The sequence below is a fragment of the Takifugu flavidus genome, chromosome 3 (assembly GCF_003711565.1).
Source record: "Takifugu flavidus isolate HTHZ2018 chromosome 3, ASM371156v2, whole genome shotgun sequence".
In the NCBI taxonomy this organism is placed as follows: Eukaryota; Metazoa; Chordata; class Actinopteri; order Tetraodontiformes; family Tetraodontidae; genus Takifugu; species Takifugu flavidus.
The window spans coordinates 7,370,134-7,383,827 of NC_079522.1; the positions used below are offsets into that span (position 1 = coordinate 7,370,134).

General features: G+C 48.5%; 1 protein-coding gene across 2 annotated transcripts in view; it reads right to left on the minus strand.

The window, feature by feature from the left end:
- trpc5a (transient receptor potential cation channel, subfamily C, member 5a) overlaps positions 1-13,694 on the minus strand; it is a 45,460-nt gene that overhangs the window by 18,077 nt on the left and 13,689 nt on the right. For both annotated transcript variants that reach the window (XM_057026186.1, XM_057026187.1), the window contains exons 2-8: positions 4,127-4,168; positions 3,622-3,724; positions 3,269-3,519; positions 1,558-1,674; positions 1,402-1,464; positions 1,168-1,305; positions 884-1,087 (exon numbers count right to left, since the gene is read on the minus strand). In XM_057026186.1, the coding sequence (XP_056882166.1) occupies positions 884-1,087; positions 1,168-1,305; positions 1,402-1,464; positions 1,558-1,674; positions 3,269-3,519; positions 3,622-3,724; positions 4,127-4,159 (909 nt within the window). In that variant the 5' untranslated portion in view covers positions 4,160-4,168. The remainder of the gene's footprint in view (positions 1-883; positions 1,088-1,167; positions 1,306-1,401; positions 1,465-1,557; positions 1,675-3,268; positions 3,520-3,621; positions 3,725-4,126; positions 4,169-13,694) is intronic.

The window sequence follows — 13,694 nt, forward strand, 5'->3', positions numbered from 1 at the left end:
TGCCCAGGGCATAATTTTGAGGCGTTTACAAGAATCGCAGTTCTTCAAGGTGGATTCCGTCTGCTTCACGCGCAAGAAAACACGTTAAACCCGCTTTGCCTCAAGCCGAGGTTGTATTATTCATGACTTTTCTGCACTATGCTAAAAACCCCAAATACGCGGCACTAAAAAGACCCTCTAACTAGAAATCTTTGAACATCGGACGCCAGTCCACCAAGCTCTCCTTATCTAGTATCTGTGCAGGTTCCTCCGGTCTTTCCTTGCGTCACCTCTGCTTCCTGACTGAGACCAAGCACTTCACCTCTTATCTCCCCGCCTGTCTCTGCACCATCGCTCGTCTCCCCTCAGATGGGTCTGTCAGGATCCCTCTGCTGCAGAGAGCTGCAGTGGGGAACTGGCATACGGACGGACAGGGTGGAAAAGACCCCGGGGTTTTCTCAGCGTTCGCTAACTTTATCCCATCTAATCTCTCTCCCGCTCCCCCTCCAGCTCTCCATCCTTCTCTTTCTGTCCCATTAAATCCCTATTTTGTGTTTTGTTGCTCCTCAGATCACAGACGCCGCAGCTCATTATCTCCCGCGCTTTCCCTCCGCGCCATCCATCTTCCCCTTTCATCCCGCTAACTCTTCCGCTAACCTGCCTTCACTCTTTCTTTCCACGCTCCCGTAGTTTCTGCTGCGTACACCATCCTGCCTCTCCCGCTGACAGGTCCCAGGAGAAGTGACACAAAGCCCTTCAATCCCACAAAGATGAGGGAATGTCGCTCTGCGGGATTTTGCATGCGAGCACATATATTAAGTTGTAATAGCTGGAACTAGGGCAGGAGGTTCTCGTCTGTTAACCTCGAATGGCTGGAAAAATGGTTATGAATATCCGCCGGTACCTCTTTTTGGTGGTATTTGATGGCCAGTTTGAGCTTCGCCAGGTTGTGACACTGCCTGGGGTCCAGCTCCTCGCTCTGGTCGTCTCGGTGGTTCAGTATGGTTTCCAGTTCTCTGGAACTCCTGGCCTGGTCCAGAAGGTCTTTGGCAAAGCGCTTGCATTGTTGCGACAGCTCCTCGTACTCCTGCCGAAACTCGTTCTCCACCTGAGGAGGAAGGAGGAAGGGGCGTTTGTATCGTTTTTATCGTTTCAGAGACGAGGCGAGCGTAACCAAGAGGGCCCCACCTTACTGAGCTCTTTGAGTTCCCAACCCAATCTGAAAGCCGTGAGGATGGGATCCTCGCTGGACAGCGCGATGAGCGACGGGGAGGCCAGGGCCTTATAGATGTTGAGCCGAGAGCGCGAGTGTCGCAAACTGTCCACCTTCAGTAACAGAAGGAGAATCTTTCCTGATTAACATCAAAACCATCAAAGATCAAAGCAAAAAAAAACAACCAAACAAACAACGAAATTACCGACCTCTGAACTGGACACACACTCAACACAGTCGCATCGGATCTGGTGTGGTCTGGGAATGGTGACCTATGACCCCCCCCCCAAAAAAAACACATATATCTCTCAGCAAATGAGCCTTTGGTGACCATAATGTGGACGAAAGAGGGGAGAGTTGATCACCTTCCGCTGTACGAGGAGCTTGATGATTTCATAATTGTTGGTGTGAGCAGCGAGCATGATGGGAGTTATGTCTGGGGTGAATTCTGAAAACTGGCTGTCCATCATCAACGAGGGAACCTTAGGGAGGAAAAACACACTCAATGAAACGCTTCCGTCAGAGAAGACAATCCAATATCAGCCGAGTAATCCCTCCTTTTATGAGCAAAAAAAAAAAAAAAACCTTCACTGAAGCTTTTTATGAAATCATAAAGCGTGGATCGAATTAAAGTCACTTCAGTGGGATTAAACTGAACTGAATTAATGCTCCCAACAATAAATGTCACCTCGTTAAAACCCTCATTTACTCCAGTTAGCAGCAGCTGCCAAAACAGCAAAAATAACCCTAAAATAATATTTTGGTACAGTTAAAACGCAGGTGGTCCATTATCATCAAAGCCAGAGGTCGATTTCACTGTATATTTCAAAGCAGACGTCAGTTCTATACAGTACTTTAGTCAGTACTGTATAGAACTCTACCTTAAGCCTCTGTTTTACAACTGTAACACCTTTCCTTAGCCAGTTAGCTTGTTTTTGCTAAAAACAGGCATTTAAAACAGCGCAAAAGTCATTTTACACACTAAATGACTTCTTCTCCTAACGAGAAGCCGATACGCCCACAGAGAGGAAGGCGGGATTAGAACAACCGAGTCAAGACAAATATCCAGGAAGCCGCGGCTTTACGGGAGAATTAAAGGATGACAAAAACTTCAACGTCTGATCTCTCATGACAGATTGCTTCAGGGAGGAAATCACATGAACCAACACCAAATGTTTGCCGATTGTTCCCTCCAAGTGTTAAAAAATAAAAAGGCCTTATGAAGCATATGGTGTGTAATCTCCACACACACACACACACACACACACACACACACACACTTCAGAAGGACAGGGGAAGCAGTCTGGAGGAAGAAGAGGGAGCAAAGGAGGAGTGGACCCTTTCATCTCTCTGAGGGAGAATGAAGCAGAGTGCGTCCGTCCGTCTGTCACGTCCCCCCCCCCATCAGCCCTCCTTTCCCGCGTCAGTGTCTCCCAACGCTCCTCCTCGCTCTTTCGCCTCATCTGACCTCCATCCCGAAGCGTTACAGCGGCTTTCCCACCAATCGGCGCTCTTTGTTTGGAGTCGACGCTGTGTCGACGTGCCGATAATAAATGAGGAAAAAGGAGAAGTGGTGCGTGCGCTCCCGTCCCCCGGCCGACACGGAGGAGAACGCATCCTTCCCGCAAATCCCTCCTTCAGCCGAGGGTTGGTTGTCATAGTGACAGGAACCCTTAAAATCTCAAACTGTCCGAGAAATCGTGTAGCGGCCAGAAGTTCCTCTCATCTTCACTTTTCCCCTTGCACCCTCCTCCCACCTCCCCGTGTCTTCTCACCTTCTCCTCCTCCTCCTCCTTTGCTTGCCGCCTGCCTGCACTGTGACACACACAACCCCCTCCCCACACACACACACACACACACACACATGCTGCAGTGTGCAGACAAATAAACTGTCTTAAAATCCTATTTCACAGTGTCTACACAATGAGCTGTTTAATGTTCGACCTCTCAAAGGAACGTGGCAGCGAGCGTTCGGAGGAATGGCGGTAAAACTCATTATCTCTCTCACACACACGCACACACGTGCAATAACACAGATCCACGCCGTGTTCTCCTTCTCCACACGTGGATGCAGACCTGTTTCTCGCCGCTCGGCCTCCTGTGCGACAGCAGCAGCTCCACGGCGCCCACCACCTCCTTCCTGATGGCGTAGAGCAGGGCGTCGCCCGTGTGGATGCCGTGGTCCAGCAGGAGCTCCATGATCTCCAGGTTCTCATTCTCGATGGCGATGAGGAGCGCGCTCCGCCCCAGCGGGTCCAGGCAGTTCACGTCTATGTTGTAGTACACCTCCGCCTCCCGCAAGGCATGTTTGACGCCGGCGTAGTCCCCTGAGGGAGGGTAAAGGTGGTTTGCGACACTTTCGAGAGAGCCATCTGGGTGCCTGGACATCCCAAAAACTCATGAAAAAGGTGAAGGTGCAGGAGTGTTACCCTTCTCCACGGCGGTGAGGTAGGCCCTCTCTTCTGCAGACAGCTCCACCTCAGCTCGGACGATCTGAAGTGGGATGCGGTCGCGGTACGGCGAGTATATCGCCTGAAAACACACAATATTTAAGAAAATAGAACCCCCCCCACACACACATTCTTGTTCTTCTTCATGAGGACCTGTTTGGCATATTGAACTACCCAGATCCTAACCTAAACTCTAACCATCCCAACTAACCCCTTAACCCCCACCCTAACCTAAACCCAAACCTAAACACCAAAACCAGATCTTAACCCTCAAACACTCTTTTGAGGTTGTGAGGACAAGCCAAAATGTCCTCACTTTCCAAGAAAAAGTCCTCATTTTGCTAGTAGAATGTGGCTTTTGGAACTCAATATATAGAAAGTACAAGAATGCACTCACACACACACACACACACACACACACACACACACACACACACACACACACACACACACACACACACACACACACACACTGTTCGCTCACCTTCTTGTAGTACAGCTGTGTCATGGGATTCATCTGGCCTGTCTGGAAGACAGAGAGAAACAAGATTTACAGCAGGGCTTTCCTTTATTCTGCTGACAGACCCCCACAAACCAGAAAACACAACCACGACAGACAGGTAGTCATTGGCTTATGGACAGAAATGAGGCGTATAAAATCCCTCTTTTGCCTTATTAATTAAGGCCAGACGCCACAGCTGCTGAGGCGGAGCTGAGAGACAGTGATAGCCAGGCTGCAATAAAGCACACACCAACGCAGGATAAGGCTACGTGTTGGCCGCTCTTGTCACGTTAGAAGTTTTAGTGGTAGGGCGCGCTCTAAAGATGGAACATCTGGTAGAGCAACAGAAGATGGGAGCCCGGAGCGGAAATGTGGTGAAAACAAACCGGAGAAACCAACATTTGCTGAAGAACACCATTAGTCAGAGATGCTAGGGGAGTAAATCTGAGGAGCCTGGAGCTGACTGTGAAAGTGCAAGCTCAGCATATTCAATAAATAAGGCCTGATTATTACACAGGCGGAGGGGGGGGGCCTCAGAGATTGGATCAACAGGTCTGCTCCACTATTGCCCCAACAGAACAGCCCGACTTGGGTGATGGTTTCAGCCGTGGTTGAATTTAATCTACAGAGAGTCCGAGACTGATGGGTGGCGGCCCCCCCAAAAAAATGTTTCCGGCTGTTCTTTTTAGAAGTAATGAGGCCGATTAAACTCATTGCCTGTGTCTGACCTTTATGCAGCAGTTTGTCATTTCAATTTGGAGGATTTATTCGCCGTACATGGGCACCGACCGCGGACTGCCCACGCGTGTTAATCTCGTCATTCTTTACACGCCCTCTCGTAGACGTCGCGCATGAGGTTACGACGGAGGATGTTCAGGATCTGCATAGCGAGGGGAGGTTTATGCTGACGGCGCCAGGGTGCCGCTGTAGTACAGCAATGCAGATAAACTCCCGCACGACGCCCGTCATCGGAAACATTTGGCCCCGCCTCCCACACCCTCCTATTTTACCTTCCCTCCCCTCGGGTCCTCCCCCGTTCCCCCTCCTCCTCATCTCTCACCCAGCAACTTTCAGATTTTCTGCTCTATTTTTTGGGAGGCCATAAAACAGCCGGTCCTCTCCCCTATTGCTCCCCACCTTGTCCCCCCCCCCCCCAACCACCACTACCACCGCCTCGCCTCTCCTGCCTCCCTCGGTGAATGTTTTTGCACATTCACGGCGGCGATGTGGATGTGGTGGTGGTCAGAGCGAACCCTCTGACGCTCGCTCAGAAGTCAAGCCGCCTCGGCGGCGTTCGAATATTCTGACGGGGTGTATTTCTGGAGCGCCGCGGAGAAATAGGACAGGGACGAGCTGTGCTGCATCGGGGGCTGACGACTCCGCGTCACACCAAAGGACCCGAGCAGTCGCGGCGGGGCGGGCTGCCATTTGCTGAAACAGTGTGTCCCGGCGACGCCTTGTGCAGCTTCCCTGTTGAAATGTGGCCGCCGCCGACAAAGGGAGGAGGAAAAGAGGAATGGGGAGCCACAGCTGCGTGGTCATATCGCTGACGTCTCATCACAGCGGTCCCGCTCCGCCTAAACGCGTCACAATAGAGGGAATAAAGAGCGGAGCGGCCTGGGACTTGCTGCTGAATTTCTGCGAGAGTGCAAAGTGCTAAAAATGCCCCAAAAAGTTCAAATACACTGTAATTCAAACCTGATCACTGCCGATTTATGGCACACGTATCTACGAACCGAAATTCCTGCCAAATGCCTCCAGCACTGCTCCGGGAGGAGGTTCTGAGACGAGCCGAAGGCTCCTTTGATTTCCATCTTATCTGCTTTTGCTGTTCATCGGGTTTCTGCCAGCGCTGCGTTTTGGCTCATGCCTGCACCTTAAAGGGAGGTGGGGGCCTTTCTTAATTAAACACGTGCATCGGCAGCAGACATTAGATTTATGTACATCTGAGGGCAGATGGTGGCAGAAAACGGCAGCATAAGCACAACCGCTGCGTCCTCTTCGGGCCACTCAGCAATAACGCCGAAGGTTCTGATGAGCGAAAGCGCTGCCAGCCAAACGTTTGCTGCATTTTATTACATATGTGGGCGGTTCTCTTCTTCTCAGAACAACATGCTTCTTTCCAATCTCTCACTCCTGTCTAATCACTCTCTCCCCACCTTCTACTCTTCCTTCATCATCGGGCTGTAATGAATATTGTGAGAGATTTTAAAAAAGTGTGTCTCAAATGTCTTCATGAAAACCCCCAGAATACTGCTGAAAGGGGGGTTGGAGAGCACGTTTGCTTCCTGTAATCAGTGTTTTTACCATTGCGAGTCACCAAATCTTGCACCGCAGCCCTTTAGAAGCTGGGGAATCTGTACACGCTCTGCAAGAGATCAAAATCGTGGTGCAGAAACGGAGGTCTATCAAAAAGAACAGGCGCACCTTCACATTGTCAACCCCTCTTTCGCTCATGTTACACTTTCTTGAGCTCTTCCTCCTGCTCTGCAATATTCTTATATTACTTCTGCCATTTGTCTCACCCTCTCTGACTCTCTGCTATTGCTCCTGGTGCCCTCATACTCATATTTCCCCCCCTCACGTCTCTCTCCATTTTCCCTCCACTTCATCATAATTCCTGGAAATCTTTCGTCCGCTCTGCAGCTGAAGGCTAATATGTTGTCGGGCTAATCTTTTTGTTAGATCAGGCTTAAAAACTCTCTGAATTTGATTTCTTTCCCCTCAGACATCATTTATCCTTCACATCTCCTCCAAATCTAAAGTTAAATCTAAAGTCTGAACTTCCTCCCATCAATTCGCCGTCACTCTCACGCATGTAAACAAGCTTGCTAACCACCGAGGAGCGGCGCAACCAGACTGCTGTCCTCTAAACCAGAGAAAGTTGTCTTGCTGATTGATTTTGTGCTGTAAATAATTGATCAGCCTCTGGATTCTGGGCTCCAGTCTTCTGAACCCTCCACCATTTCCTCTATCTCTCTCAAAAAACTACACATCTTCTGGTTACCACTTCCTACGTCATCCTGGACCAGTAAAAGAAACAACTTTACAGGACACAACGTGGGTCACAGAAGGAATTCAATCTGCAAATCAGGCTGACGTTTTAGCCACTTTTGCAAATGTTTTAATCATTTTTTTTTTATTTAAAAAAATGGCACGCAAGGACTCTTAAGTAAACCAGCATAGGGGAAATGGAGGGGAAATAGGGGGGAAGTAGCTAAATCTGCCCAATTAGTGTTCCTTTAATGATGGGGTAAAAGGGTGGACAGAGAGGATCTTAATTGGAATCTTAATTAGTTTCAGACGACCCCGAAGAGGAAGGCAAAGCTACACTGGGAGGGAGGAAGATGGAGGCTTCCTGCAGCTGTTTCAGGACCTGGTCATCACCTGCTGGGAGGTGCAAGTAGAGGTCAGAGAGTAAATTCAGAAAGTTCAGAGAAACTTTCTGACTGTTAAAAAACAGATTCCTCTCTCAGGAACCTCAACACGATGCTGCAGGAACAAAGACTAACCCATCAGACTCCTGGAAAGCTCTTTCATCCCCCCCCGATTAGAAACAGGCATTTCATTTACAGCATCGACCTGGCAGCAACAGCCTCGCGACGAGGAAAGAGGAACAAATTCTGGCAAATATGACGACGCTGGCAGATGATGCAACGCGCTGTTGTGTAACGCTCCCGATATAGAACCAACGGATCATTCGGCATTTGGGGAGCCGAGGCCGCAAGCTGAACTGAAAATATCTCATCTCCAGACCCACCTAAAATCCTGGGGGATCCGGCGCCTGATTCCCCCCTGACTCTAATCCCTCTACCCCTCCGTCATCCATCCCTTCGTTCCTCCGGTCTCCCTCTGGTTTCAGGCCACCGGGACTAATTTGACCCCCTCTTCAGCTCTAATCTTCTTCCAGTTTTCTACCTCTCGTCCTTCTCATCGCCCCTAGCAGCTCTTCACTTGTCTTCCCTCTGAATTGCTTCACCAGATTTGGCCGATCACGACGGTCCCTCCTGCTCTCACCCCACTTTCCACCCGAAAGTGGTCCTGCGGCTGCGCCATAGCAACCGCCGTCTCCTCTTTTTTCTATTGTCATTTCGATTGTCAAAAGAAAGACTTTATAGATCAATCAAGCCCTCAGACTTGATCCTTCCAGCCCTCCCTCCTTCTCTCATTTCAAACCTTCTTGTTATCCTCTACCTGCTTCATCCATCTTGCTTCCTTCCCTTCACCTGTCAGCCAGCTAATTTATCTTCCCTCGAGCCATCCTCCCTCCATCCCCTCTCGACTGCCCACATTTCACGTTTATCTCCCTGCTTCCTGCTTCATAAATCCCCCTTTTCCTCCTTTACCATCATCCCTTCCATGCACCTGAAATCCTTGGGCCATCCCCTATCTACACCTTCATCCATTTATCTGTCAACCTGTTTTCCGATGCTCATCCACACTCAGTAATACCACCAGAGGAGATACCCGCTTCCACAGATTGAGATCTTTCAGATATGCTGAGGGAAGCTACTTAACTACACTGACAACGCCGCCACGAAGAACCTGGGTTTTGGGATGCGGAGGGTTCCCGAGGATTGCGACAACTGTACGTGTAGACTGAGGCAATTCCAAGACACAAAGAGACAAAAATCAAAGCACCAAGGCAGAAGACTTCACAGAGGACTTGAATGTCACAGCGAGTTTGATTGTTCCACTTGTCCTTTCTTCCCGCCTTCCTTTATTCTGTCCTTCCTGCCTTTAATTTGAACAAATACCTAATTATGCCATGAGATATAATTGAATTTGTAACACTACATCAGTCTTCTTAATTGGCCTGGCCTCTGTGTGTGTGTGTGTGTGTGTGTGTGGTGTGTGTGTGTGTGTGTGTGTGTGTGTGTGTGTGTGTGTGAAAAACGACTGCAGTATCAGTGAGTGCTTGTTGTATGTGGCTTTCTTTAATCAATGTGAGTGCTGTGATCTGCATCTTTGGGCCTGGTATTAAGGGAGATGACGCAAGCATACACACACACACACAAACACGCACACACACACACACACACACAAACACGCACACACGCAAACACATACACACGGGGATTCAGCTAAGCAGTGATAAACGGAGCTATTACCACACACAATCGTTGACAGGGTGTTTAGTTCCTGTGTGGGGGATTAAGTAGCACCTTTAATTTCTTAGCGTGCACACCGACCTGCGGGTCTTTTTGAGGGATTGCTGTAAAAGTGCCCCGCTGCCGTTTTCCAGCAGCCTTAGATGACATAATCTGTTTGGATCCAAGAGAAAGGGTCGGAAAATCCAGGTTGACTCATGAGGAGTCTTGGTTACGGACCCGTGAAGGGATTAATTAACGAGAATCCAAGTAAGGTGGTGAGAAATTGCAAAGCGGCCGCTTTATTTTAAAACAATGGCAGCGGAACGTGTGTCCCATATGTTGTCTTACAATGTGGCAGATAAAGACTAACGCTGCCCTCCTTTGTGACGCCTCATTGTCACTTCTGTGTGAGACGCAGGGAGGCGTGACAGTGGTTGTTTCACCTCTTCGGAGGTTTAAACAGGAGTCATCGCGACCCTCAGTTGCCCGTTTGTGTGAGGTCAATCTGGGATTTCAACAGGACATCAAACGCGACTGACAACAGTGGGATAATGGCGGCTAACCCGGCTGCTCTCACCCCGAATCTGGGAAAAAAATACTCTATATGCAGCCCAAGTAGTTTATTAAAGACTGCAGAGTCTTTATTATCATTCTACACAAACCATATTCAAGGGAATTCCTGAGATTTTATACTGACGGCAGCCGAAATGTGGAGCCGCTAAACGGAACGTAGCGCTCTGGTTTTGAACTTGCCTGTGCGGCTGTAACGGGGTTGAATATTTTAGCATCCTTGTTTACACAGTTAGTGTTGTCTACACTCACACACACGTGGACAAGACCATGAAAACAGACCAGTGGCTAATTAGTCACCGTCTGTGTGTGCGTGTGTGTGTGTGTATGTATGTGTGTGTGTGTGTGTGTGTGTGTGTGTGGGAAGTACTTAGCGATGTCAGATCAAAGGAAGCCTTCTAATGTCTGCCTGCTGTCTTCCTGACTAATTAACCCAACACACACACACACACACACACACACACACACACACACACACACACACACACACCACACACACACACACAGACTCAAGCAGGTCAAACTGAAGGGTAGTTAATATCAACTCTGTTACATTAAAGGTCTTTGATATTTCACTTGTTGTTCAAACTCCAAGAACTTTATTAATAGTACTGATGTGCATTTTTCTAACATGTCGGGTAAACAGGTTTCTTTTTTTTACTGTGATCAGAATAAAACTGCAAATACACTTCTGTAGCTTTTATCTTGTTTTTTGGCCAAGTGGAGCTCTGTGCAGTTTCACGTGGCTCCACTCAAACATGGAGACAAAGTTCAAGCCTTCCCTGGTGTGTTTCCTCTGGGTTATCAGCACCAACAAGTGTTTGTGCTGCGAAGAAATGAGTCAATCAGCCTCAAACAAACCCTGAATGGAGCCGGCAGGTCAAATTGAATGTTTGGAACGGAAGAAAACTGGGAAAATTCAGCGAGGAAGAGATTGGCAACAGGTCTCCACGTCCCCTCACTCATCACTGCCTCATTTCCTCCCTCTCTCACACCTCCCTCCTCATCGTCCTCACGTCGCTAACCCGAATCTCCTCAGATATCATTAACACTTACTCAGCTTGGGCATTTAACAACATTAATTGCGCATTTAAGCGCTAAAACATTCCCCAGCCTCCTGCATGAGTTGCATGAATGTGACGTATCAGGCAGCGGCGGATATTAGCAGACACAATCTCGGTGTGAACGGTGTCTTGGTGACCACAATTACGCACAACTATCCTGGCCTTTGTAAGAGCTGCCGTCTTTATGTGACACCCAGATCCAGCTGAAGTCAGCCGTGCCAGCAGACGTAGCTCCTCTTCCCTGAAGTGGCAAATTTACAAAAGGAAAACCTCGTTTGCAACCACTTGTGGGAGAGACGGAAGCTCGTTTGTCGGATAAGCTCTGACACAGCAAGCGTGCTTCCACTGGTGGCGTCCTCTGACATGCGTAGTTATCTCCACGTTTCATCCGCGTCACCATGAAAACAGTGAACTCTTCCAGGGTGAGAGGACAGAGGCCCTCAGCCGGCCAATTAAAAACATTTTCCAAACCATCATGATTAATCCCTTCACCAAACACAGGGCAAACCTACAGTTGTTTATTTAGAACCATAACATTATTCAACAGGCATTTCTCTGATTAGATCTCAGGTAAAAAATGATTTAAAATGAAATAAAAGTGCATTTATGGCTCGGCAGAGCTGCACAAATCAGCCAGTTGTCGACTCTCTGGGACGGAGCTCCCAGTTGATATTATCGAGGAAGGTGCGGATGATAAATGACGAAGGTTTTTCCACGTATACATCATCAGAATGAATGAAACGGCCGGTCCTTGTTCCACAGCGGCGTGATGAATCACGAAAAAACCCTGGTGGTAGTTTGTCTGACAGTGATCCGCATCTGCTTAAGTAACTTTTAATGAAGTGGGTTTTGAGATTAAATTCCCTCTCACTCTCTGTCTTCCCCACAAAAGTACAACAATGTGTTCTTCGCCGTCCATTAAGTCGCTATTAGTCCTGCGGAAGTCATTACGGACCCTGCTAGCAGGCAAATAAAAAAAACATTAAATCCTGGTCGTAAAAAGCCGCCAAAGGAGGAAAATGGAAAGATTACTGACTTTGTCGAGGAAAACGGGAGACGAGTGTGCTACGGTTGCCTGAGAAGTTGCTGGAGATGAGAAATGCCCTCGGAGTGAAAGTCTGCTTTGATGTTGCAAAGAAATGCTTTGATGTTTTGATATTGGTTCCTTTTTCCATGCCTTACATGCATAAAGAATTGAAGAGCTTCAAAAGGAATTAAAACAGTGTATTCCTACACTGATGTGAGACACAGTGAGAAGCCTATCTACTATCAATAAATGATCATTTCTCTGGATTCCGGATGTTAGGTGCATTTATTTCCTTGTTGGACACGATCTCAACATGGCCCCCGATGCATCCCCACTGTTAACATCTGCAACAGGGCTTCTGTCAATGTAAATATACCTGCATACAGTTGATACGAAGCAGAAACGAGCGGGACTCGACAGAGATGGACGACGTCCCCGCCGGCTCTAATTGATCATTTCACCAACAAATATGCTCTTTGGGTTTGTCAAACATCGGGGATTTGTAAAGCTCCGCGGGATCGTTCCTCCTGTTTTACTGGTCTCATTAATCTGCAGCTACGGGAATAAAAACAAGAGCAAAATCACGAGGGAGGAACAGGTGGATGATGAATGGCGGCGCTTTCTGTCCCCGCGGCCTGATGCTGGGGCTGTCTTGGTTACCATAGCGACTGTCCTGACAACATTCTTGCACAGCACAGCCCGTGTGTTGCTGTGGCAGTTCTGTCAGGGCTGGGTAAAACCAATCTTTTCTTTCCCCCAATTTAGGGTCAATTGGGCTATTGAGCTGTTGTAGTGATGTCTCCCTCCTGTAGGGGGCACTGTGCTCAGGTGTTCCCCCCCAAAAAACATCTGGAGTCAAAACACCTACAGGTTCTATTAAAAACATGTACGCACAGTCACGTGCCCCTTCAAAAGTCCTTTCCACCGTGTGCCACGCTCTGAATTTAGCTGACCATCGAGTGTGTGTGTGTATGAACGTTAAAACACGCAGCGAGATTGACAAACTCTCCCCTCCGCTTGCTCGCTCGCTCACTCTGGTCATGTGACGTAATCACAGCCCGTGTGTTGCTGTGGCAGCCACGGAGGGCCGTCCATCAGTCAGAGTGTTCCACTAAAGACACCACAGATCGCTCCCCGGGGTGCGCACACACTTGGTAAAGCTCACAAAATGGATTTACATGCACATGCACTTAGCTGCAGAGGTCAATGCAGAGAAAGTGAGATGGAGATTAGCGAACGGAGATGTGAAGTTAGCTGCCGCAGTGCCAGTTTTCCTAACGTGCTAGCGTGACTTTTCCCAGCGACCTTTTCTTCCCCTCCTCTTCCAGCCGCTACTTCTTTGATTGCGACGCCCAGAGAGTTGCCCCAGCGTCTTCCTGTGCATCACAACAGACGCACCGCAGATGTCACTTTAATCACATTTATTTAAGGATCCAATCTGGGGGTATTTTTTGTGGGCGACTGGCACAGGGAACATCTTGTGTTAATCCTCGGTGATCTCGTTTGCGATCTTCATCTGTATCGAAGCGCCATGTTCATGTCTTACATCAGAGAATCCAAAAGCATCATTTATGTCATCGTTTGATGAACCGGGAGCAAGAACGAGCTCAAACACCATGACAACGGTGAGATATTTATAAAAAAATGACATAGCCACTCTGATTCGTCTTTTAAAAGCTCTAATACCCCCCCCCCCCCCACACACACACACACCCTCCATCCTTCAATTACCGACGCCATTATAACATCAATCAAAAAATGCAGCCCTTAAAATGGCACCATTGTTGTCAAGGGTT